At 64.5% G+C, this 23,658-nt stretch overlaps 3 protein-coding genes across 5 annotated transcripts; 2 read left to right on the top strand and 1 right to left on the bottom strand.

The window, feature by feature from the left end:
* Window positions 1-3,520: 3,520 nt before the first annotated feature.
* On the bottom strand, window positions 3,521-5,640 carry APLN (apelin). Its single transcript, XM_068152222.1, has 3 exons — window positions 5,566-5,640; window positions 4,474-4,663; window positions 3,521-4,390 (listed from the first exon to the last, which is right to left on the bottom strand). Exons 1-2 carry the CDS (start codon window positions 5,627-5,629, stop codon window positions 4,479-4,481), a joined length of 249 nt encoding a protein of 82 aa, XP_068008323.1. The 5' UTR covers window positions 5,630-5,640; the 3' UTR covers window positions 3,521-4,390; window positions 4,474-4,478.
* A 4,883-nt stretch (window positions 5,641-10,523) lies between these two features.
* On the top strand, window positions 10,524-16,638 carry XPNPEP2 (X-prolyl aminopeptidase 2). The gene is made up of 21 exons (XM_068151875.1): window positions 10,524-10,752; window positions 11,563-11,636; window positions 11,750-11,860; window positions 11,949-12,012; window positions 12,286-12,390; window positions 12,512-12,598; window positions 12,681-12,827; window positions 12,916-13,017; window positions 13,141-13,222; window positions 13,594-13,789; window positions 13,942-14,031; window positions 14,127-14,236; window positions 14,325-14,402; window positions 14,477-14,548; window positions 14,708-14,768; window positions 14,926-14,995; window positions 15,102-15,206; window positions 15,468-15,527; window positions 15,666-15,742; window positions 15,840-15,938; window positions 16,304-16,638. Exons 1-21 carry the CDS (start codon window positions 10,563-10,565, stop codon window positions 16,514-16,516), a joined length of 2,193 nt encoding a protein of 730 aa, XP_068007976.1. The 5' UTR covers window positions 10,524-10,562; the 3' UTR covers window positions 16,517-16,638.
* A 961-nt stretch (window positions 16,639-17,599) lies between these two features.
* Window positions 17,600-23,526, top strand: SASH3 (SAM and SH3 domain containing 3). Of its 3 annotated transcripts, XM_068151877.1 has the most exons (8): window positions 17,618-17,843; window positions 19,854-19,949; window positions 20,185-20,334; window positions 20,412-20,559; window positions 20,649-20,794; window positions 20,913-21,119; window positions 22,207-22,357; window positions 22,435-23,526. In XM_068151877.1, exons 1-8 carry the CDS (start codon window positions 17,790-17,792, stop codon window positions 22,620-22,622), a joined length of 1,140 nt encoding a protein of 379 aa, XP_068007978.1. In that variant the 5' UTR covers window positions 17,618-17,789; the 3' UTR covers window positions 22,623-23,526. The 3 variants fall into 3 exon arrangements, with proteins under 3 accessions (XP_068007979.1, XP_068007977.1, XP_068007978.1); XM_068151878.1 differs by having other exon boundaries at window positions 17,600-17,843; window positions 22,207-23,526; XM_068151876.1 differs by having other exon boundaries at window positions 17,615-17,843; window positions 20,415-20,559; window positions 22,207-23,526.
* The last annotated feature ends 132 nt before the right edge of the window (window positions 23,527-23,658 follow it).

Below are 23,658 nucleotides of genomic sequence, written 5' to 3' on the forward strand. Positions count from 1 at the left end.
CCGTGCCCGGGCAGCTGCTGCGGCTCCGTCACGCAGGGGACCGGCGCAAGGTGCCGGCATTGTTCCCGCGGCCACCGCATTCCTGCCACTGCCGGCGGAAATGCCGCAGCCAGCGCCAAGCCCTGATGCTCCTCAGGGATGAGGATGGAGGCTGCCCGGGCTCCCCCAGGGGCGTGAGGGTGTAGGGGGAGCTTTGGGGGCTGTTGGCACACGATGCTTTGTGCCCCGTGTGGAAGTGAGAGGCTGGTGGTTGCCCGTCAGCCCACCCTGGGCATTGGGGTCTGAGGGGTGGTGGTGGTGCCTGGAGGGTAGGGCTGGTGTAACTGGTGCCATCCCATGCGTGGGCACTTGGGCTCTGCCTGTGGCTTTGGCACAGCTGGTGTCCCATGCTCACCCTGCATGTCCATGGGGCTGGTCCCCAGACTGCAAAGAGAGGTTCCCCAGGGCCAGCCCATTCCCATCCACTCTCCCATCACACCCAGCATCTTTCTTACCCCACTCAGCAGGTGGGTACCCAGCAGAGCTCCCCCATCCTCACTAGGCCAGGACCAGCACCTGCATGACACCCTGGCACAGCAGCCAGCCAGCTGCCTGGGGTGAGGGCTGCCTGTGTGCCCTCCCCATCTGCCCCTGGCTCTGGACACCTCACTGCCCTTTGCCTCCAACCCCCCTGGCAGCTCTTGCAGCAGCCACCACGATGGAGATGTGGCTCCAGCAGCCACCTCTTCCTGCCTGCCCACCTCTGCCCCCTTCTCTGTGAGCAGCTCTGTCCTTGCATCCCACCCCTGGCTGTGCTGGGGCACTGGCAGGGGGGAGCTGCCCTGGCACACGGTGCATGGGGAAGACAGCAGAGCCCAGCAGCCTCCCACCTGCCCGTGGGCAGCCGGCCAGGCCAGGAAGAGCCAGAGATTCCTCAGGGCTCCCGGCCCAGGAGCCTTTTCCTCCAGCACTCACTGGCCACGGCCCAACCGGGGGGGTCCTCCCTGGCCTCCTCCTTCCAGGCTGGTGCAGGAGCAATGGGGTCAGGGCTCATCTGTGCGCCCCCTGGCCACAGCCCAAGCTCACCCGCTCTGGGATAGGACAGGGGGCATCGCCGCTTTGCCTGGCACCGGGTACAGTGAGCTGCTCCAGGAAGGCTGCCAGGACACACCCTGCTGCCAGCCCCTGTGCCAGGGCTCTGGGTGGGGTGCTGCTGCCTGTGGGTGGTGGGTTGGAGGGTGAACCGTCGGTGCTGAGGGGGTGGTTGCAGTCTTCTGAGCCTGGAGAAGAACAGCCTGAGAGATCTTAAAGCTCAGCAAGAGCTAAAGTGTGTGGGGCAAGGGGATGGGACCAGCTTCCTGGCTGAAGGGCCAGGGTGGTGCTGGGTTGGTGGTTGGAGTCGATGACCTTGAAGGGCTTTCCCAACCAAAACAATGCTACAGTTCTCTGATTCTTTTAAGTGGTGCCCAGTGACAGGGCAAGGGGCAGTGGGCACAAACTGGAACCCAGGAGGTTCCACCTGAACAGGAGGAGAAGCTTTTTCAGTGTGAGGGTGCTGGAGCCCTGGAGCAGGCTGCCCAAGAGGTTGTGGATTCTCCTTCTCTGTAGATCTTCCAACCCCAGCTGGCCATTGTGATCCTGGGCAAGCTTCTGTGGGTTCCCTCCTTGAGCAGGGGGGGAGGATTGGATGATCTCCAGAGGCCACTTCCAACCTCCACCATGCTGACATTCTGTGGGAGAGCCCTCCCAGTTCAAACAGCAGCAGCTCTGTAGGGTGGCACTGGCCCAGGCTGCCCAGAGAGGTGGGAGATGCCCCATCCCTGGCACCACTGCAGGTCAGGTTGGTTGTGGCTCTGTTGCAGATGTCCCTGCTGACTGCAGGGGGCTTGGACTGGACGAGCTTGAAAGATCCCTTCCCCCCCATTCCGTGATTTACTCAAGCACTACTACCCCTCCAGGACCACCCCAGGCTGCCCAGAGCTAGGGGTCAGCCACATGGCTCTGTGGCCCTGGCACCACATCCTGCCCCCACCACAGCGCTGGTGGCCACCAGTCCCGGGAGGCTGATGGGGGGGGAACCACAACACAAGGACAGGGACGAGGCTGGCACCCCCGGCAGGACCGCGGCCGCGGCTCGGGGTGTCCGTCCCTGCCGCGTGGCCGGGAGCACATCCCTGCCGATCCCGCAGGATGAGCTCATGGAGGCCAGCTGGGCCCAGCCCCGAAGCTTCCCTCGGGCTCGGGCTCGGGCTCCGCTCCCAGCCCCGCAGCTGCAGCTTTCCCGCTCCTGGGGGCCCCCTTAACCCCGTCCCCGCCAGTGCTGCAACCCCCAGCTTGTGTCCCCCTGCCCCAGTCACTGAACCCCTTGCCCGCAGCCCGGGATGCTGCTCCAGGGAGGCTCCTGCGGACAGCATGGGGCTGGGGGAGGATCCACATGGGCACTACCTGGCTTGGCCATCCGGGCACAGGGAGGGTCCCATCCCCTTGCAGAGCTCAGCCCCCAGCTGCCTGCAAGGTTCCTGCTGGGACCTTCAGTCTACTGCATCCTGACCCACTGCCCCCCTGCAAGGGTTCTGTGGGGACAGGCACATCAGGGAGGGGGATGCCAGGAGCAATGACACCGGGCATGGCAGGGACATCAAAGAAGGGAATAACAGAGACAATTTCACCAGGGTGGGGACACTAAGGATGGGGAAGCACCAGGGAGGTGCCAGGTACCAAGCATCCAGAGCAGCTCCTGTGTGGAACTGTGGGTACAGCTGCCCAGGGCTGGTGGAGACACGCTGGAGGAAAAGGCAGCCTCTGGCAGCCACTGAAAGCAGCAGAGTGAAACAGAACCACAAAGAGCCATGTCTGGGTCTGGGCCACCACCCCTCAGCACTGGGGCACAGCTGTCAGCCCTTCACTGGGCACCAGAGCTTCCAGTGGGGTGCTGGCCAGAGTGCAGAGACAGCTTCAGCAGCTGCCATGCCAATCCTGACAGCCACAAACCCTCCTCCCTGTCCTGGCACCACACTGCCAGACAGGTGCTGCACCCTTAGCTTCACTCAGCATCCAGGGGTGCTGCTGGGCACCAGTAACCATGACCACAGCAGCATGGTGGTCATTGGGGAGGTGCCCCCACATGCCCTTGCACAAACCATTACCCCAGCAAAGACTTTGGCTGATGAGCTGCTGGAGCACCCAAGGCAGGGCACCCTGGGTGCTCAGGGGGACAACAGGCAGGGTTAGCCCATCCGTGTCCCCTTCTCTGGGCACGATGGGTCCCTGCATGCCCCCCTCCCCGTGGTTATGCCTACTCAGCCCTTCATCCTGCAGCTGGTGCCCATCTTGGGGTGGATTCAGGTGAGCAGAAAAACAAACCCCAGGCAGGGCTAACGGTGGGAGGCTCAGGACAGCATTTCCAGCCAGGGCTTTGCTCCACAGCCCGAGGGTCCACCAGTTCCTTGCCTCCTGCTGCCCCAGCACTCCTGTGCCCTCCCCCCCCCCAGTGCCCCCTCCTTCAGCCCCTAGCCCCTGTGCAAGCACTGCCTTCCTGGCTTTTCCCTCTTCTCCCGAGTTTTCCAGGCTGCAGCTCTTCTTGCTGGACATCTTTCTCTGCCAGGAATAGGCAGGGGAAGGGGCTGCCTTGACCCCCCGGGGCCCTTCCCAGCGCCCACACCCCCAAAAGAAGGGCTGCTGTCACCAGAACTCTTTGTTATAAAGTTATATTTACATGGAATAAATCTCTACAGACACAAAAGGCACAGGACCCGGTGGCACTCGGAGTAAGAGCCCCCACTTTGGGATGTGCAAGTGTTTGACATCGACATCCCAGTGCCCCCCCCACAGCCTCCCACTGCCCCACAGTGTGGAGTGGGCAGAGGGGCCCCACGCTGTGCCCTGGGTTGGGCATCTCATGCCTCAGGGGTCCCCAGAAAGTGAATTTGCAGCTGGGGAGGGCTGCGCCATGGATTAGCACCAAGGGAATAAATAGACCCCTCAGGACAAGCTGCGTGCCCACCCTGGCATGGGGGTGACTGGCAGAGACGGGGCAGGAGGCCCAGCGAGCTTGCAGACCCCTGCAGAGAAGGTCCTCTGCCTGACAAAGTGCTTTGGAAAAAACCCATGGGTCCTGGCAAGCTGATGCCCAGGGCACCCACGGGGACAGGCACCACGGCAGCGCCTGGCCCCACCACGAGCTACATGGGTGACCCACTCCCAGCCAGCCCCAGGAGGTGATGAGGGAGGTGGGAGGAACCCACAGCGCCAGGCATGGCGCCAGGGCCACCAGAGACGGGTGCAGAGGCGAGGAGGTGATGCCAGCTGCGGACTCACAGGTGGGGCACCACGCTCGAGTCCAGTGGAGCGGAGCAGGCTAAGGCACGGCGCAGGCGGTGGCAGCTGCATCGCTACACGGCTGGTGCCAACCCTGCAACAAGAGCAGAACCGGTTTGAGATCCCTCCTGCCAACCTCCCCCGAGTCCCAGCGTCCCACGTCCCGCTGCTCCTCACCTGCCTCAGAAGGGCATCGGGCCCTTGTGCGAGAGCCGGGGCCGGGGCCGGGGTCGGGGCCGGGGCCGCCGGAACCGCCGTGTGGCCGTCGGCCGCTGCAGAGCCCCGCGCCGCGCACCCCGCGGCCGCACCAGGGTCCGGATGAGGCCATTCTGGGCATCGCTGCCGTCTGGCGCCTGGCACACTGGCCCTGGGGGTACAGTAAGAGCGTTAGCTAGGTCTCTCCCATCCTGGATGAGGGCTGGGGATGTCATGGGGGTTGCCCACCCCTCCCACCGCCCGGCCCAAGGCGGGCACCCTGCCCGCTTCCTGAATTGCTCCCAACAGGAGCCATTCGCGGCTGAGTGCTTCCTGCGCCGAGGCGGCCAGGCCACCTGCACCGACTGTGGCCACCCCAGGCTGAGCGTGACCACCCGGTACTGAGCGGGGCCAGCAGCCTCACCGAGGGGCACAGAGCAGCCCAGCAACAACCTTTGGGCCCCAGCCTTTCCCAAAGTCCTTCTCCTTTGGGACACTCCATGCCAGTGATGGGCAATGTCCCCCAGGCCCCTTGCCCCTCTCCCTGGACAGTGCCCTTGCCCTGCCAGCCATCTCCTGTCCGGTCCCCTTGGTCTCCTGGTAGAGATGCTCCGGTGCCAGCACTGCTCCCAGGACGACCAGCACTGCTCCCAGCAGCGATGTGTCGAGCCGGACCTGGGGCAAGGACCGAGCCCGGCCATGGGCAGCATGTCGTGCCCGTGGCATGCCAGCGCTGCCCTGGGCTGTCACCCCTAGAGCCAGGTGGGTTGTGCCCGGCTGCCAGTGGCAGTGACTGCTCCCCGATCCCCGGTCTCGATGGGGACGGGGGGGTTGTTGGCGCCATAAAAAGCGCTTTGTCCTTCCCAGCCCCGCGGCAGAAGCTCCGGGTGCCGGTCCCCCTGCAGCCCTACTCAGCACCCCCGGGCAGGGTCCCCTCCACGGTACCCGCTGCCAGCCAAGCACCAGGAGGTGCGGGGCCAAAGACAGGGCACCAGGAAAAGGAGAGGAACGGTGTGGGCTCGGGCGGGGGGATCCCCAGCACGGTCTTCCCCGTCCAGGGGTCCCGACACTCACCGGCGGCGGCTAGGGCGAGCCAGAGCAGCAGCAGCAGGGCCAGGAGCCAGCGCGTCGCAGCCATACCGGGGGCGGCGGGGGGGCGGCAGCGGTGGCCCCGCGCCGGGGAAGCCTCATTTGTAGGCGGTGAGAGCCCGGCCCGGCCCCCGCCCGCCCCGTCATGTGGCTGCCGGGCCCCTGGGGGGGATCCGCCCCCGCCCCGCCCCGGGCCACCTCCCCAGAAGGACCCCTCAGCTGGCATCCCTTCTCCCGGGCATCCCCCATCTCCCTCCATGCACGGACCCAGCACCACGGCTCTGGGACCCCCCACCCAGATGGTGATCCTGGGACCCTCTACCCAGCCTGGATCCAGGCTCTACTCCCAGCGTGGATCCTGGATACTCCCCTTCGCAGCCTGGCCCAAGGGCCCCCCCATCTAGGCTGGCTCTGGGATCCCCACACCCAGCCTGGCCCCCAGATCCCAGCACTGCAGCCAGCCTGGCCCTGGAACCCCCCTCCCAGCCAGGACCCCCGTTCCCATCCTGGCACTGGAATCCCTCCATCCTAGCCTGACTCTGGGACTTCACTCTTATTCAAGCTCCAATGCCTCCTCCCAGCCCAGCTCCAAGACCCTGGGACCCTCCACCCTGCTTGGCCCAGGCTCCCCACTTCCAGCCCACCCCTCCTTTCCCTGGCACCAAAGGGGGCAGGAGGCTCTCCTGGCACCCCCCCTTGCCCACTGCCTGTGGCAGCCTCTTCCCCTCCACCCCCCCCCAAGCCAGGTAGTGCCTGCAGAAGGGTTGCCCACCCACCCTGCTGCCCCCTAGGTCATCCAGCCATTGCGGGGGGGTGGGGGCACAAAAGCCCCTTTGTCCCTCACAGCCTGGGGATCTCTGTGCTGGGGAGGCCACAGGGCCCCTGAACTTTGCCAGGACATCACCCTTCAGCCTCTGCAGATGTCAGGGTGGGGAGGGGGGTGGGTTGGGGATTGAACCATGTTTATAACATTCCCCCATCGTGGGAGGTGCCAGGACCCCCACCAGTCCTCCATATCCAGCACAGGTGTCCCCTGTGTGGGCAGACAAGGTGGGGGGGGTGTAGGTGCAGGTGCAGGTCTGCTTGGGGTTTGTGTGGCCAGGTTTTGGTAGTGGGGGGTGCTGCAGGAGTGGCTTCTGTGAGAAGCTGCCAGAAGCTTCCCCCCATGTCCATCAAGCAAATGCCACCAGCTCCAAGACAGACCCCCCTACACACACTGGTCAAGGACGAGCCTGTCAGTGATGGTGGCAGCTCCTCTGGGATGATATTGTGGGAGAAAGAGAAAAAAAACAGCAAGCTGAGCAACTGCAGCTGGAAAGAGGAGTGGGAGTGTGAGAGGAACAGCTCTTCAAGCACCAAAACAGTGATGGAAGGGAGGAGGTGCTCCAGGCACTGGAGCAGAGATTCCTATGCAGCCAGTCGTGAAGACCATGGTGAGGCAGGCTGCCCCCGTGGAGGTCTGTGGTGGAGCAGATACTCACCTGCAGCCCATTGGGGTCCGTGGTGGAGCAGATACTCACCTGCAGCCCATTGGGGTCCGTGGTGGAGCAGATACTCACCTGCAGCCCATTGGGGTCCGTGGTGGAGCAGATGCTCCCCTGCAGCCCATTGGGGTCCGTGGTGGAGCAGATGCTCCCCTGCAGCCCATTGGGGTCCGTGGTGGAGCAGATGCTCCCCTGCAGCCCATTGGGGTCCGTGGTGGAGCAGATGCTCCCCTGCAGCCCATTGGGGTCCGTGGTGGAGCAGATGCTCACCTGCAGCCCATTGGGGTCCGTGGTGGAGCAGATGCTCTCCTGCAGCCCATTGGGGTCCACGGTGGAGCAGATGCTCCCCTGCAGCCCATTGGGGTCCGTGGTGGAGCAGATGCTCCCCTGCAGCCCATTGGGGTCCACGGTGGAGCAGATGCTCCCCTGCAGCCCATTGGGGTCTGTGGTGGAGCAGATGCTCCCCTGCAGCCCATTGGGGTCCGTGGTGGAGCAGATGCTCCCCTGCAGCCCATTGGGGTCCGTGGTGGAGCAGATGCTCCCCTGCAGCCCATTGGGGTCCACGGTGGAGCAGATGCTCCCCTGCAGCCCATTGGGGTCCGTGGTGGAGCAGATGCTCCCCTGCAGCCCATTGGGGTCCACGGTGGAGCAGATGCTCCCCTGCAGCCCATTGGGGTCTGTGGTGGAGCAGATGCTCCCCTGCAGCCCATTGGGGTCCGTGGTGGAGCAGATGCTCCCCTGCAGCCCATTGGGGTCCACGGTGGAGCAGATGCTCCCCTGCAGCCCATTGGGGTCTGTGGTGGAGCAGATGCTCACCTGCAGCCCATTGGGGTCTGTGGTGGAGCAGATGCTCTCCTGCAGCCCATTGGGGTCCACGGTGGAGCAGATGCTCACCTGCAGCCCACTGGGGTCCACGGTGGGGCAGGTGGATAAGTCCAAAGGAGGCCGTGGTTCCATGGGAAGGTTATACTGCAGCAGGTTCCTGGCAGGACCTGTGGCTCCATGGAGAAAGGAGCCCCTGCTGGAGCAGGTTTGCTGGCAGGACTTGTGGTCCCACAGGGGACCCATGCTGGAGCAGCTGGAGAAGAGCTGGAGCCCACGGGGAGGACTCTCTGGAGAAGGCCATGGAGCAGTGTCTGCCATGGGAGTGACCCCAATATGGAGCAGGGGAAGAGGAGGTGAGGAGCTGCAGAGACAGCATGTGATGGAGGAACCACAGCTCAGAGGGGGTGATGGTGTCTTGGGCCATGAGGATGAGCTCTGGGGTCCATCAGGGGGCTCCAGGGTTGAGATGGGGTGCAGGGTGTGTGAGATGAGGCTGTTAGGGGGGTGGGGGGAGTGAGTTTGGGCTGTACTGGGGATGAGGACTATGAGTTGGGGCTACAGGCAACGTGTGGGGGCCGTGTCACAACGTTGCACATGAGTGTGGGCACTATGGTGGGAGGACACCCTGTGCCCATGTGCCAGCCCTCCTGTCTGTGCCCCCTTGGCACAGTGCAGCATAACCCCACCAGTTCTGTGCACCCCGAAGTGGGGTGCTCCTTTTGGGGAGGGTCCAGGAGCTTGAGAAACACACACCCCCCCATCCCTGCAGGCAGCTGGCAGGTTCTGGGGAGCTCTGAGCTGCCCACCCCTCCAGGGCACCCCCCACCTGCTGGGCACCGAGGCTTTGCCTTGGCACAGGACGGCAGCCACGTCCCCGTGTCACGGCTCCCTTCCGCATTCCTGCGGCCGCGTCACCCCCGGCCTGAGTCACCCTGCAGCCCTCGCAGGTGACGGAAGGCCAACAATAGCCCACAAAAGGAGGATGTCCCCCGCCAGAGCCTTCCTCCCCCCCGTCTTCGAGGAAACCTCCCGCGGGAGGGCCGGGCCCCACCGGACGCGCCGGTGGCCGATGAGCTTCGTCCTGTTGATGCTGGCCCGAGCGGCACGCGGCCCCGCGGGCCCCCGGGGACGGCTGCTGTCACCCCCCCACCGCTGCCGGGCGAGGAGGAGCAGCAGCAGCAGCCAGGACGGTGCGGGACCCGCAGAAGGAGGGAGGCAGCCCCGTGGCGCGGGGGGGTGGCATTGAAGATGGCCCCGCAGCGCTGAGCTCAGAGCTGGGGATAAGGGAGCGTGGGGGCAGCCTTGTCACTGTGTGGTGTGGGGGAACCAGGGGACAGGGCTGTCCTGGGCACTGCCGGGGCACATTCCCTGCACTGGCATCAGGAAGGTGTCTGACTAAAGTGCAGGATGGCAGCAAAGTGCCACCGCAGCGACCGCATCGCACAGCCCTGGGCTGCCACAGCAGTGCCAGGCAGCTGCGGTGTCACTCAGTGTGTGCCCTGCCTCCTGTCACCTGCTGGAGCAGGGGTTCCCCCACTGCCCCCTTCGAGCAGATGACCAGGAGGTGACGCCAGGCACAGGCAGCTTAAGGAGCATCCGTGACGCGAGTGTGCCAGGCCTCAGCTTGCCCGCTGGCAGGAACGGGGTGGTGGAAGTGCCACCAATTATTGCTGCTGCTGCTGCGTGTGGGCAGGGGACAGGGACCAGAACAGAGGGACAGAGGGGTGCGTGCGGCTGCAGAGCGTGGCCCTGGTGCCACCTCGTGGTGAGCAGGATCCTGGTGACAGCCAACAGCTGGACAGTCACAGCTGGACGGCGCTGCGCTGGCACTGCGGCTGCTCACGGCAGCCCAGGCAGGGGCTGGCGGGGGCGGGGACGCAGTGGGGACAAGAGGGTGGCCAAGGGGCTGCAGCAGATGCCCAGGTGCCAGCTACAGGCCTATAGCTGGTCTTTGCTGTGATGGCACACCGACTTCTCCAGGCTCAGGAACAAGACCAAGAGCAGCCAGCCTGAAACCCGGCGCCAGTGCCATGAGCTGGGACGGGATGGAGGAGTCAGGGGCTGGCCGTGGGCAGGGGCTGCAGGAGCCGAAGGTGGGGTCGGGGGGATTGTGGGGGCACATCAGGGCCCCAGCCAAGGGCCACGTCCCAGCTGGCTCCTGCAGGTGAGGTCCCATGGAAGGTAGGAGATTTCCCCAGGGGAATGAAGGACGTTTGCCTACAGGAAGGAAGGACACTTCCTTGTGGAAGGAAGGACACTTCCTCATGGGAAGGAGGAATATTTCCCAATGGAAGGAAGGATATTTCTGCCTCCCTGTGACAGCTGTGAACTCCAGCAGTCCCTATGGGGTCCCTCCTTTCCCTACCACTGCTCTCTGCCAGCCCTGGCCTCAGGGTGCCCCTGGGCACTGGTTGGGGACCACCCCAGCCGTGCCCAGGAGGATGCTCTGCATGGCTTTTTGTCCCCGTGGGGGAGGGTGGTTGGGTGGCCCCAGCAGTGTAACCCACTGGGCACCCTCACTCCGGGGACCCCACATCGGGTCAGCCCTCAGTGGCTCCGGGGGGACACCCCACACCCCTAGGAGCTGGCAGACACCAGGCTGAGCTGGCACGGCCCCACCTCGGCTCCGGGGGAGGATCTTTGGACTTTGTGCTGGCTTTGCTGTTTGATCTCATGGAGGACAACAACCCCGTCCCTGCTGGGAACAACACCCCTATCATCCCTCTGCCCCTGGGGCAAAGGCACAGGAGCAGGGATCTGTCACCCCGGTGCTGGGGAGCTGTCCCCTCAGCTCCTGCAGGCACACCCAGCGCAGCCATGTCCCCCCTCCAGTGGGTCACAGCCTGGCTGCTCCTGTTCCACGGTATGTCGGAGGGGGTTGGGATGTGGGTGGGCTTGCTGGGGACCTGCTGGGATGCCCCAGAACCAGGCTGGCCTGCACAGGGCATTTGGGCACAGTCTGAGCCCCAGCATTGGGTGAAGCAAGGGTGGGTTTGCTCACTGGGTGCCAGCCCTGCTATTCTTAGTGGTGGGAGATAATCCTCAACCCCAGGATGAGCTCTAGGGGTGTGGCAGGTGAGGAGCATCTCCCAGGGGCACAGGGACCAAGTGCCCAAGGCCACACCGTGCCAAGGGTGACCCATTGCCATGCAGACCCCAGCCTGGTGTGCTTGGCCCCAGCTGAAGAACCATGTCCCAGCCCACAGGCTGGTGATGGGGAGCTTGAGGGCAGGTGCTGCTGGCAATGGAGAGCTCAGGGAAAGGCAGTGCCTGCGGTGGCACCAGATGCAGCCCTGGGAAGAGGCCAAGTCCCTCTGGGGTGCATCTCTGCCTGCCAGCCAGGTCCTCCCACAGCCCCAGGGATGCTCAGGGCTGCCTTTTGCCAACCCTGCAGGCACTGGCTGCACCTTGTGGCGATGCCACCAGAGCCCTGGAACCCATCCCTCACCATGCCATGGGCGCTGGCTCTGCCCAAGTGCCTTTACTTCCTCCTGAGCTGGGTGATGGGTTGGGCTCCACTCACTGCTCCTGGGGCTAGAAGCAGTGGTTTTGGTGAAAAGGCCCAAAGGTGGGCTGACTCCGTGGCTGGAGATGAGAGTCACAGCTGCCCCTACACCTGGCTGGAGCGAGGAGCCAGCAGGACCCCAACATCACGGTGTCCCCATGTCCCCAGGCTTTGCCATGGGCCAGCCATCCCAGGCTGCCTCTGCCAGGACCGACATCAGGGACTGCTCCACGGACCCACCGGTGAGCCTGCCCGTGCCACCCTCCCTGCTCCTGGCACATCCTGCCTGGGATCAGCTCTCAGCCCCACTGCCGCGGCCGGTACCCCCCTAACCCACGTCCCCCTGTGCCACCAGTACCTGCCCCCTACGGCCACCAACACCACGGCACGGCTGGCTGCTCTGCGTGCCACCATGGGAGCCCACAGAGTTGATGCCTACATCGTGCCCTCCACAGATGCCCACATGGTAAGGCAGCAGCCTGCCGGTGGTCCCAGGGACCAGCTCCAGCAGTCGGTGCCCGTGGCCACCTCTCAGGGCTCTGTCCCCGCTGCAGAGTGAGTACATCGCCGAGCGGGACGCGCGGCTGGGCTGGCTCACCGGCTTCACCGGCTCGGCAGGTGGGGCCATCCTCATCACCCTGCGGGCCCTGCTCGGGGGCACAGCTCCTGGCTGCCCACTGCTCCTCACCACCGGGGATCCTCGGGACAGGGCACAGTCCTGCTTCACATAGCTCGGGCTGGGGGTCCCTTCTAGTGGGAGGTGTCCCTGCCCATGGCAGGGATTGGAGACAGATGATCTTTAAGGTCCCTCCCAACCCATGAATCTCTGGGGATCCCCATCGCTGCTTGCAGAGTGGGTGAGGTGACGGCTGGGCCCCAATCTTGTCCCAGGCACCGTGGTGGTGACACAGGACAAGGCTGCGCTGTGGACTGACAGCCGCTACTGGACCCAGGCAGAGAGGCAGCTGGACTGCAACTGGGAGCTGCAGAGGACAAGTCAGTGGGCGGGGGGGGGGAGGAGGAATGGGGGGCTGCCGTGTCCCCCCAGGACTCCCCAGCCTCAGCTTGGGTTGGGATGTGGCTTGTCCCTGTGGTGTCACACAGATCTCTCCTGCAGCCTGGATTGAGTCCATCGGGCTGTGGATCGTGGAGGCAATTCCCGAGGGGGGCATCGTCAGCCTGGACCCCTTCCTCTTCTCCATCGGTAGGGTTGGTCAGCAGGTGGGCAGCTCCCGGGGTGCTGGATTTACCAGGTGCCCCTACTCATGGGCTGCTTCCCCCTGCAGACACCTGGGACAGCTACAGCCAGGCTCTGCAGGGCTCAGGCAGGACTCTGATGGCCCTGGAGACCAACCTCGTGGACGAGGTGTGGGGTGACCAGAGACCCCCCGTAGCCTCCAGCGAGATTTACAGCCTGCCGGCAGCCTTCACAGGTACGACCACCCTCCTGCCCCTCGGCAGCCCCCAGCCCTGGGGCCGTGGGGGAGCCCGAGCTGAGCTGGCCACTCGTTGCCCTCCCAGGGAGCAGCTGGCAGGAGAAGGTGGCAGGGATCAGGCAGCAGATGGAGCAGCACAGTCGGCGCCCCACGGCCGTGCTGCTGTCGGGGCTGGAGGAAACGGCCTGTGAGTAGCCGTGGTACCAGGATGGGTGCTTTGGTGGGTGCTGTGGTGGGTGCCATGGGCTGTGAGCCCTGGAGGTGGGAGGGCAGCCGGTGGGCACAGGCTCGGAGGTCTCATTCCTGACAGGGCTCTTCAACCTCCGTGGAGATGACATCCCCTACAACCCTGTCTTCTACTCCTACACCCTGCTGACCCACACCAACATAAGGTGGGGAGCATCTCCCTGTGGCCCCGGGGCATGGATGTGGTTCAGCACCCACCTGCCCTTCCAGCACCCATGAGACCCTCCCCTGGCCCAGCTGCCCCCTTACCCTGAGCTCACCACATCCTGCAGTGCCCAGTCCCCCAGTCTGTGTCCTCCAAGCCCTACATCTTTCTCAGGTCCAGCATCCCCTCCCCCAGCCCACCATGGGGTGCAGCCCCCTCCCTCCAGCACTACCTGAGGCTGACTCCCATTCCCAGCCCAGTCTCCACACTGCCAGCCACCAGCACCCTCCTCTGCACAGCAGGGCTGGGGGGGGGGGGGGGTACTATGCCGATGCCACGGCTGTGCCCACCCAATGCCACCCCCTCCCACAGCCTGTTCGTGGACGAGGCACGGCTGTCAGCGTCGGCAAGGGAGTCCCTGCAGGCAGAGTGCCCGGGGAGCCTCTGTGTGGAGCTGCTGGGGTACGGGCAGGCGCGTGCCCACCTCCACCGCTATGCCCAGGGCACCGTCACCATCTGGCTGGGCACCGAATACACCAACTATGGCCTCTATGGTGTCATCCCTGAGGTTGGGCACCCGCTGGCACCCCTGTTGCTGAGCCTGGCTGTGGGTGACGTGGGTCCTGCCAGGTTCGGGGGTGGCCCCACGCCGCCGAGCTGTGGAGGTACGAGGGGTGGGTGGCCATGCCCAGCCATGCCACCCACCTTGTGCCCTTGCAGGAGAAGCTGCTGGAAGAGAGCTACTCGCCTGTCATGCTGGCTAAGGCTGTGAAGAACACCAAGGAGCAGGACCTGCTGCGAGCTGCCCACGTAAGGGCTGGCCCCACCCCCACAGTCCTGAGCCGGAGCGGGGGGCAGGCAGAGGAAGTGGAGCGGCGCTGATGTCCTCTCCTTGGTGCCACCAGGTTCGGGACGCGGTGGCTGTCATCCAGTACCTGCTGTGGCTGGAGAAGATGGTCCCACAGGGGCTGGTGGACGAGTTTTCAGGGGCACAGCACGTCGATGCGCTCCGCGGGTCAGTGCTGCCACTGTGCCCCCCCAGCTCTGCCTGGCACCGGGCGGCTGGGCCCCTCCCTAGCATCTCTCTCCCTGCTGCCTTGCAGGGCACAGCAGCACAGCCGTGGACCCAGCTTCCAGTCCATCTCTGCCAGCGGGCTCAACGCAGCACTGGCACACTACAGGTATGCCCAGGACAGGTCTGGGGGTGATAGAGGGGTAGGGAGTGGACAGCTCTGACCTCCCCATGCCCTTGCAGCCCCTCCAACGGGAGCAGCAGGAAGCTGTCTGTGGATGAGATGTACCTGGCAGACACAGGGGGACAATATCTGTGAGTAGCCCTTAACGTGCCCCTGCCTTGTCCCCCTTGGCACTGTGCAGCCCCCTTCAGCACTGTGCAGCCTCCTAGTCCTTCCTCATGCCCCCAGTAAAGGAGGTGCCCAAAGGCGGTGCCAGGGTTGCATCATGCCTCCTCACATCCCCTTTGTAGGGACGGAACAACCGACATCACCCGGACAGTGCACTGGGGTGTGCCCACCCCGCTCCAGAAGGTACCAGCCCACCCCACACCGTGCCAGCCAGGACCCCACTGTGGTGCCTAAAACCCTTCTGTAGTGCCCAGCACCAAGGGCGCAGCCAGGGCTGGATGTGCTGGGGAGGGGATGCACAGGGCACCACTACACTCAGCTCTGCCATGCCCCCGGGCAGGAAGCCTACACCCGTGTGCTGATGGGCAACATCGACCTGTACCGCCTGGTCTTCCCACCCAGCACGGCAGGTGGGTGCAGAGCCTGGCACGGGGTAGCTCAGCCCTTCCCACGGCAAGGAGGATGGCAGGAGGCTTTCACTGGCTCACCAGCCCACCCCATCTGCTCGCTCCCCAGGGAGAAACGTGGAGTCCTTTGCCCGCCGGGCGCTCTGGGAGGTGGGGCTCAACTACGGGCACGGGACCGGCCACGGCATCGGCAACTTCCTCTCTGTCCATGAGTGTAGGTGCTGGGCACCAGCGCTGGGGACATGGCTGAGCCACGGGGCACAGAGACAAGGACAGGGGCTCGTCTGGGGCTTCTCACAGCCCAGAGAAGCCTCTTGCTACCTGCAGGGTGCTGTGGTCCTTGCTGGGGTGGCCCCGCAGTCCTTGCTAGGATAATCCAACGGCCCTTGCCAGGGTGACACCTCAGTCCTTACTGGGGTGCCCACCTGGCCCACGCTGTCCCCAGGAGCTGTAAACCACTTCGTGTCTCTCACAGGGCCTGTGGGCTTCCAGTCCAACAACGTGCCACTGACCGCTGGCATGTTCACCTCCATTGGTAGGTGCCCACTGCTGCAGCATTCAGCACTCAGCCCCACCCAGGGGCCAGATCCAGCCCCTCTGGGGTGGGGTGGGATGGTCTGGTCTGGGGGGTTGCTGGGGCTTGGGGCTCACCAGACACTCTCCTGTCCCCCAGAGCCCGGGTACTACCAGGATGGCGAGTTTGGGATCCGCATTGAGGACATTGCCCTCGTGGTGGAAGCGCAAACCAAGGTAGCACCATGGGGTTGGGCTGAGGGTGGCACAGGGCTGGGGTGGGGAGCATCCCCTGGGCAGAGCTGGGGCACTCAAGGCCACCTCTCTGTGGCAGCACCAGACCGGGGAGAAGCCCTTCCTGACCTTTGAGGTGGTGTCCCTGGTGCCCTATGACCGCAACCTCATCGACCTCAGCCTCCTGTCACCGGAGCAGGTACTGGGTGGGTGCTTGGGACAGGGTGGCAGAGCAGGGGCATGGGGCCAGGACGTGTGGCTGGGATACAGGGAGAGAACAGGGGGCTGGGGAGGTGGAAATGGGGTGGTAGCAGGAAACCAGGGCTGTGGCATGAGGTCAGGGTGGGTAAATGAGGCTGGAGCAGGGTTGGATGTGTGGATGGAGAGGGTCTGCAGATGGGGCCAGTCCTGAGGCCAGACCCATCTGAGTCTGCAGATGAGGACAGTGATGGGGGTGTGGGGTAGCTGGATGGGGAGGGCCAACAGGGGCAATGGGGATGCAGGCAGTGATGGGGGCAGGTGTCAGGGCAGCCCCCCACAGCTCCCCACGGTGCCTGGCTGCAGATCCAGTACCTAAATGCCTACTATGAGACCATCCGGGCACGAGTGGGGCTGGAGCTGCTGCGGCAGCAGCTGGACGAGGAGCACGAGTGGCTGTGGAGGAACACTGAGCCCTTCCCCCTGGGCACTGGCACCACCAATGCTGCCACCACCACGGCGGGCACGCTGGCCCTGGCCTCCCTGCTTGGGGTGCTGCTGCCCGCGCTGCAGGCCTGAGCCCGCGCCAGCCCCCGCCCTGCCACCGCCATCTCTGCTCCCCGCTGCTTGCTTCCTCTTTCTTGGTTTCTCTTTGCTCCTTTGTGATTAAACATCAACAGCATAGGCAGGTGCCTGTGGTATGCTCTGTCCAGTGTCACCAGTCTGCCCACAGATGGTGTGGGGCTGGGATCCAGCCTCATGTGGCCCCCACCACCACAACTGTCACCACATTATGTCCTTGGGCAGGCAAGTCAACACAAAGGCTGGGGGAGGATCTCAGTTCCTAGAATCATGGAGTTGTTTGGGTTAGATCATCAAGTCCAAACATTGGACCTGTTTGCCTTCAGACAAGAGCTGTCCAGCCAGGAGGACCTGTAGGGGACATGAGACATCCTGGACCAAGGGGCAGGGCGAAGAAGCAGGCACAGAGAGCAGGCAGGGCAGAAGGATGGGGGTGTATGAAGAAGAGCAGCCAGCAAGTCTGGGGATGCTCTCCTCCCCCTCTACTCTGTCTGGTGAGGCCACAGATGGAGCACTGGCTCCAAGCCTGGGCTTTCCAGTTCCAGAGAGACAGGGAACTGCTGGGGAAAGTCCAGGGGAGGCTCCAAAGATGCTGAGGGGCCTGCAGCACCTCTGTGAAGAGCAAAGGCTGAGAGCCCTGGGGCTGTTGAGCCTGGAGAAGGGCAGCCCCAGAGGGGATCTGAGCAACGCTCAGCAACTGTTGGGGAGCAAGAGGATGGGGCTGGACTCTTAGTGGTGCCCAGTGACAGGAGCAGGGGCAATAGGTACAAACTGGAATCCAGCTATCACTTGATCATGAGGAGAAACTTTTGTGGGATGGTGCTGGAGCCCTGGAGCAGGCTGTCCAGAGAGGTTGTGGGGTCTTCCCTGGAGAGCTTCCAACCCCAGCTGGTCATTGTGATCCTGGGCAAGCTGCTGTGGGTGCCCTGCTTGAACAGGTTTGGACTGGATGATCTCCAGAGGCGGCTCCTAATCCCACCATGCTGGGGTTGGGTGACCATCAGCCTTGGCATGGTCAAGACACGATGCCCACTGGCATCATGGCCAGGCAGGGGTGGCAGGGCAGGGGCAGCCATGGCCATGCCGGGGGCCCTGCTTCGCAGCGGGTTTCCTTCCTCCCGGCGGAGCCCCTGCCCCCGGTCGCCCCAAGCCGAGCCGCTGCCACCTCCCCTCATGTGACCCACGGCTTCCTGTGCGCCTCCCGGCCTCCGTGCCGGTGCTTCTCTTCGTGCCTTGCCAGCCTCTGCCCCGACACCGTACCCGTGGCACCATGCTGCGCCGCAAGCCCTCCAACGCCGGGGACAAGGAGCCGGGACACAGGAAGGTGAGCGCTGCTGGCACCTGGCTGCCCTTGGCACCCGCTCCGCTCATCTACCACAGGCTGCCCGCAGGATGCTGAGCAGGGAGCGCTGGTATCAGGGGGCTGGGGTGGTCGTGGGGCAGAGCCAAAGGGCGGCTGGGGGCGGCTCTGCTGCCTGCCGGTCTCTGTCGCCACCGGCCGCCGTGGCCTCGCCGTGGCGTGGTGCTGGCCGTGTCCCGCTGTGCCCTGCTTGCCACCCTGGTTTGTAGCCAGGCGGGTGGGTGGCCGGGATGCACGACCCTGGGGTCACCGCGGCCGTGAGGCTCTGCTGGGGGGTGACCCCGGCCCAAGGGGCTCCCTGCAGCACGGGCGGCCGCTCGCTGTTTCCTGCCCGGGAGTGGGGACGGGCACGGCTGCGGTTCACACCCCCAGCCCCGCCGAGCTGCCGGGAGCCTGCGGTCGAGGCTGTGCGAGGCTCCGCTACCTGCTTTGGCCACTTCCTCTGGCAGCACCGCGCTGGGTGCTGAGAACCACCGGCAGCACCGGTTACCAGCACCGGGGCCGATCTAGAGCCACCGGTTACCAGCACCGGGGTGTTTCCAGAGCCCACCAGAACCGTGGGCCACCCCACTGGAGGCACCAGTGAGAGCCACTACTGGCCACTCGGTGGGCTGGCTTTGGCGACAAGGAGCCAGCATGGGGACATTTGGTGCTGTAGGACGTCCTGGCACAGAGGTGCCCCCTCCATGCTGGGAATTTGGGTGAAGCTCTCCCATCCCTGTGATAGTGGTGGCCCTGTAAGCCTGGCAGTGCCCAGTGGGCATCCCCTGCTCCTGCCCAGCCGCAGCTTTCACTTCTCTCTGGCTGCTCCCCTGGGGCTGCCCTGGCTGCACAGTCCCGGCTGCCAGGCTTCCTTGCACCCCATGCTCTTACATCCCCGGGGAGGGCACAAGGGAAGCAGGGGAGGACCTGAGGGGTTCGTGCCAGCCAGGGTTCAGGGGTGCTGGGGTGGGAGTGGGGCAAAACACTGGCACCTCCACACCAGCTGGGCTGGTCCTGCACAGACGGAGCTGGGTGTCTCTCATCCCAGCCAGATATGGAGGATGCTCAGGAGAGAGGATGAAGAGGAGGAGGGGAAGGCTCAGGGCTGCGCCAGAGCAGGGCCCCAGGCAGCAGCAGCAGAAGCCCGGGGGCGGGCTGAGAAGAAAGGAAATCGCTGCGTTTGTGGTCGAGCAGAAGTGAGCAGCACGGTGGGAGCTCCGGGGAGCCATCAGCCCAGAGCTGAGCTCAGCTACTGCGGCGTGGGAACCAGGGCCCACAGCAGCACTGGCACTGGGCAGCAGCACTGTGTGCCCGTGCAGGGATCCCAGCTGGCACCGAGGGTGCTCCTGGCATGGGGAACCCCCTTCTCATGCAGGACAGGAACCCACAGACACAGAGAGGAGGAAGCAGAGCCAGGGAGGAAGGCAGAGGCAGCGACGAAGGTGCCACCAGCACTGAGGCCCAAGAGTCCTTGGTGGCTTTGGCACAAAGGCAGGGCCCAGCTGGTAATGCTTGCAGGGGAGGAGCTCTCCAGGCTGCAGGGTGAAGCTGGCAGGAGGAAATGTGGGCAATGTATGACTCTGGAGCTGAAAGTGAGGGCAGCACATGGGCACAGCAGCACAGGGGCACAGCAGCACCAGGCTGTGAAAGCAGCCTTTGGCTGCCAGCCATGGAGGGGAGGGAGGGAGTGACTCATGGCATGGCCACCACCAGAGCAGTACCATGGGGTGTAGCCCCTCCCTGGGCACATGGTAACAAGGGGCTGGATACAGCCAGAGCAATGCCAGCTCTCTGCACTCCAGGTGCCAAGGGGCTCACAGCACAGTGGCTCTCAGCAGGGGCAGGACAAGGCAAAGGTGCACCAGTCAGAGAGCTCCAAGCACCAGCAATACCCAGGGGCTGCGCAGGCTTGGTGCCAGCTGCTGGAGGGGAGGGTGGGAGCCGGCATGAGGGCCTGGGCAGAAGCACCTCACACCTTTCCACCTCCCCCAGCTCTCCCTTCAGCGCTCCAGCAGCTTCAAGGACTTTGCCAAGGCCAAGGTCAGCTCCCCTGTGCCAAGTGAGAAGGAGTTCAACCTGGAGGAGAACGTGAGTGCCATGTCCCCCTAATCCTGGGACCACCTTCCTGGCAGGCACAGCCCCCACCAGAGCCTGGTCCCCCAAACTCCTGACCATACCAGCGGCCCAAATGCCACGGGGCAGCCCCAGGACTTCCAGAACTGGGGGGGGATCTGGGGGAGTCTTGGCCACCACAGAGTCTTGCAGAGGTTTGCCCTGAGTGTGTGTGTGGGGGCTCTGCCTTCACTCTCCACCCCTCTGCCAGATCCCCGAGGATGCGTCCAGCAGTGCCCTCCCCGAGGACACCACACGGAGCAGCGGGATGAAGCTGAGCAAGAAGTGGCGAGCGGTCATCTCCCGCACCATGAACCGCAGGATGGGCAGGGCGGCCGTGAAGGCCCTGGCTGAGGGGAAGGTGAGTGAGAGGCTTGGGCAGCTGGGGAGCAGCACCCCCCCCTACACCCTCCCTTGGCCTGACCCTGGTCTCCCCAGCAGGGAGAAGTGGAGGAGGAGGAGCTGCCATGCCCCCCATCCCCGCTGGGCAGCGTGGAGGAGCCGAGCCACGAGAAGCTGCCTCTGTCTTACCTGGAGATGGAGGAAGATGGACACCCAGCCCCCATCAGCCGCCAGCTGTCCGACGGTGAGCGGTGCCTGGGGACGCCGAGCTTGGTGACACCATCCCCTCTCCCCCCATAGCTGCCTGCTTCCTGACCTCCCTCCCCTCCGCAGGCAGCGAGGCGCCTAGCCCCGGCCCGGGGAGCAGCCCAGGGCTGGAGGGGAGCAGCCCAGCCTACAGCGGCCCCTTCTGCGGCCGCGCCCGCGTCCACACCGACTTCACCCCCAGCCCCTACGACAGGGACTCGCTGAAGCTGCGGGTGAGCCGCGGCCACGGGGAGAAGGGCAGGAGCGGGAGGGAGGAGGGAGGGTGGCTGGGGACCCTCTCACACCGAGGGCTTACACCCACCTCCACCCCTCCCCCCTCGCTTGGGCCAGAAAGGGGACATCATCGGCATCATCGAGAAGCCACCCGTGGGCACCTGGACCGGGCTGCTCCACAACAGGGTGGGCTCCTTCAAGTTCATCTACGTGGACGTCCTCCCCGAGGAGACAGCCCCTGCCCGCCGGAGCCGGGGCTCTGGCAAGAGCAAGAGGCTCAAGCCCAAGACCCTCCATGAGCTGCTGGAGCGCATCAACCTGCAGGTGAGGATGGGCACCCCCGGGGGCACAAGCCCACAGTGCCAGACGCAGTACAGCCTTCACCTCAGCAGCCTGCTGCTGCCCCGCCTCCCCGTGGGCTCCCCCACCTCCCACTGGGGGAATGCAGAGGACACACAAGGCTTTTCCAGAGGCATACCTAATTACATGGAAGTGTTGATCTGCTGGAAGGTTGGAGGCTCTACAGAGGGACCTGGCCAGGCTCGATTGATGGGCTAAGGCCAGTGGGATGAGCTTCAACAAGGCCAAGTGTCTGCTCCTGCACTTGGACCACAACAAACCCATGAACACTTCAGGCTTGGGGCAGAGTGAGTGGCTGGAAACTGCCCAGTGGAAAAGGAACCGGGGGGGTTGACAGCAACTGCAAATGAGCCAGAGTGTGCCCAGGTGGGAAAGAAAGCCACCAGCATCCTGGCTTAGCTCAACAATAGTGACAGCAGGAGCAGGGCAGGGATTGTCCTCCTGCACTCAGCATGGGTGAGGCCACATCTTGAGTCCTAGGTTCTGTTTTCGGCCACTCACTCCAAGAAGGACATTGAGGGGAGGGGGCAGGTCCAGAGAAGGGCAATGAAGTTGGTGAAGGGTCTGGAGAACAGGTGAGGAGCAGCCAAGAGACCTGGGGTTGTTGAGCCTGGAGAAAAAGAGGCTGAGGGGAGACCTTCTGGGTCTCTCTAGCTCCCTGCAAGGAGGCTGGAGCCAGGTGGGGGTTGGTCTTTTCTCACAAGGAACAAGTGACAGGACAAGAGGAAACAGCCTCCAGTGGCCCCAGCAGAAGCTGAGGTTGGACATGAGGAACAATTTCTTCCCAGAAAGGGTTGTCAAGGCCTGGCTCAGGCCTCCCAGGTGTTTCAAAGCTGTGGGGCTGTGGTGCTGTGGATGTGGGTGAGTGGTGACCTGGCAGTGCTGGGTTCACAGTTGGACTCCGTGAGCTCATAGGTCTCTCCCAACCACAACGATTCTGGGGGCGAGTGTCTGCCATGGGCCTGTGCCCAGGCAGTAGCCAGAGGGGCAGCACCACGGGAAGGCAGGAGGCCAGGGCAGCCACGCCACGCTGCTGTCACATTGCCTCCAGGAGCACACCTCCACCCTGCTGCTCAACGGCTACCAGACCCTGGAGGACTTCAAGGAGCTGCGGGAGACGCACCTCAGCGAGCTGAACATCACAGACCCCCAGCACCGCGCCAAGCTGCTCACGGCCGCCGAGCTGCTCCTGGACTACGACAGTAAGTGCTGCCCCCGTGCTGCCCCTGTGCCTCAGGGGAGCCCCCTGCCCACTCATGCCCCGTCCCTTCTCTCCCAGCCGCCAGCGAGCCGGAGGAAGGCGCCAGCTCCGACGCGCAGCCCTCGCCCTCGGCGCCCAGAGGGGACATCCCCCGGGACTCAGGCTGCTTCGAGGGGGCCGAGAGCCTCGACGGCAGCCGCGATGAGGCCGAGCTGCCGGCTCCTGAGGGGCAGCTGCAGGCTCTCTCCCTGGCAGAGTCCTCCTGAGCCCACCCTGGCAGCAGCTCTGGCCTGAAGGGGACAACTGTTTGTGGGGTGAGCAGATGAGCCCCAGGCCCCTGTGTCCCCAGCACCCCTGGCTGCAGCAAGTCAGGCCTCAGCCCCCCTAGGCTGCCCTCTTGGCTGCTCCCAGGATACCCTGCACTGTTCCACCCTGACTCGGGGTGCCACCTTCCCCACTGAGGTGCCACAGGTCTGGGCTGTGTCTCCTGGGCTCACCCCACTTCGTCCACAGCTATAGGAGCTCCTCCTGGAGCTCTGGGCTGAGGAGAGTGAGGTCCATGGCAGGGTGGGATGGGGCAAGCCCAGTGCTGAGCAGGCAGGTGCAAGAATGAAGAGGTGCCACCAAGCTCAGAGGGCCCATCAAGCCCAGCTCATGACCATCTAGCAACCTGCCTTCCTCCAGCAACTTCCTCACAGCCAAGGAAAGGTTTGCTGGACAGATTGGGTGGTGGGGGAAGAGGTTCAGCTGAGCTGAACAGCCCAGCAAGGGCACCATGAGCCACCTCCATTACTCAAGGGGGGGTCCCAAATGTTGCCCCCAACTCGCCACCAAGCCTGGTCCAGGGAGGGCTACAAGAACCTGGAGTGACCATCCTGATGATGGACTTGGTGAGGTGAGAAGAACCGCCCCCCAGACACCCCTAAGGAAGGGGTAGGGGTGTGCAGCCCAGCCAGACCATCCCTGGTGGGGCAGGAGCAGGGAAGGGATCCAGGGGGGAGTAGGGGCAGCCATGAACACATACAGCAGCTGGTGCCCAGTTGGGGCTACCTGCCCCAGCCTCCTCCTGCCCAGCCTCACCAGCTCCAGCCCCAATGCTGCCATAGCATCAACCTCCAGGCACCCATGTGGGTCCCTCCTGCTCCACCCCAATAAAAGTTTGTGATGCCATCTGGCTCCAGCCTCCATCCTGCTGCCAAGGGCTCCTGGAGGGGGCTGAGGAGAGGAGCAGGGGCTGCAGGTGCCACAATGGTGCCATTGGTGACAGGGTCATACCCAGGGTGCAAGTGACACAATCCTGCC

Source organism: Melanerpes formicivorus, unplaced genomic scaffold (assembly GCF_026170545.1).
Source record: "Melanerpes formicivorus ecotype bairdi unplaced genomic scaffold, bMelFor1.0.p_v2 SCAF_22, whole genome shotgun sequence".
Lineage (NCBI taxonomy): Eukaryota > Metazoa > Chordata > Aves > Piciformes > Picidae > Melanerpes > Melanerpes formicivorus.

Excerpts from the sequence above, each read along its gene's own strand:
- APLN (XM_068152222.1), bottom strand. The coding sequence starts at position 5,629 with ATGGCTGCGACGCGCTGGCTCCTGGCCCTGCTGCTGCTGCTCTGGCTC. Across the intron at positions 4,664-5,565 it reads GCTCGCCCTAGCCGCCGCCG|GGCCAGTGTGCCAGGCGCCA; the intron begins GTGAGTGTCGGG and ends CTGTACCCCCAG.
- XPNPEP2 (XM_068151875.1), top strand. The coding sequence starts at position 10,563 with ATGGAGGACAACAACCCCGTCCCTGCTGGGAACAACACCCCTATCATC. Across the intron at positions 11,861-11,948 it reads CCTCCACAGATGCCCACATG|AGTGAGTACATCGCCGAGCG; the intron begins GTAAGGCAGCAG and ends TCCCCGCTGCAG. Across the intron at positions 15,743-15,839 it reads TGGTGGAAGCGCAAACCAAG|CACCAGACCGGGGAGAAGCC; the intron begins GTAGCACCATGG and ends TCTCTGTGGCAG.
- SASH3 (XM_068151878.1), top strand. The coding sequence starts at position 17,790 with ATGCTGCGCCGCAAGCCCTCCAACGCCGGGGACAAGGAGCCGGGACAC. Across the intron at positions 20,335-20,411 it reads AGGCCCTGGCTGAGGGGAAG|CAGGGAGAAGTGGAGGAGGA; the intron begins GTGAGTGAGAGG and ends TGGTCTCCCCAG. Across the intron at positions 21,120-22,206 it reads TGGAGCGCATCAACCTGCAG|GAGCACACCTCCACCCTGCT; the intron begins GTGAGGATGGGC and ends CATTGCCTCCAG.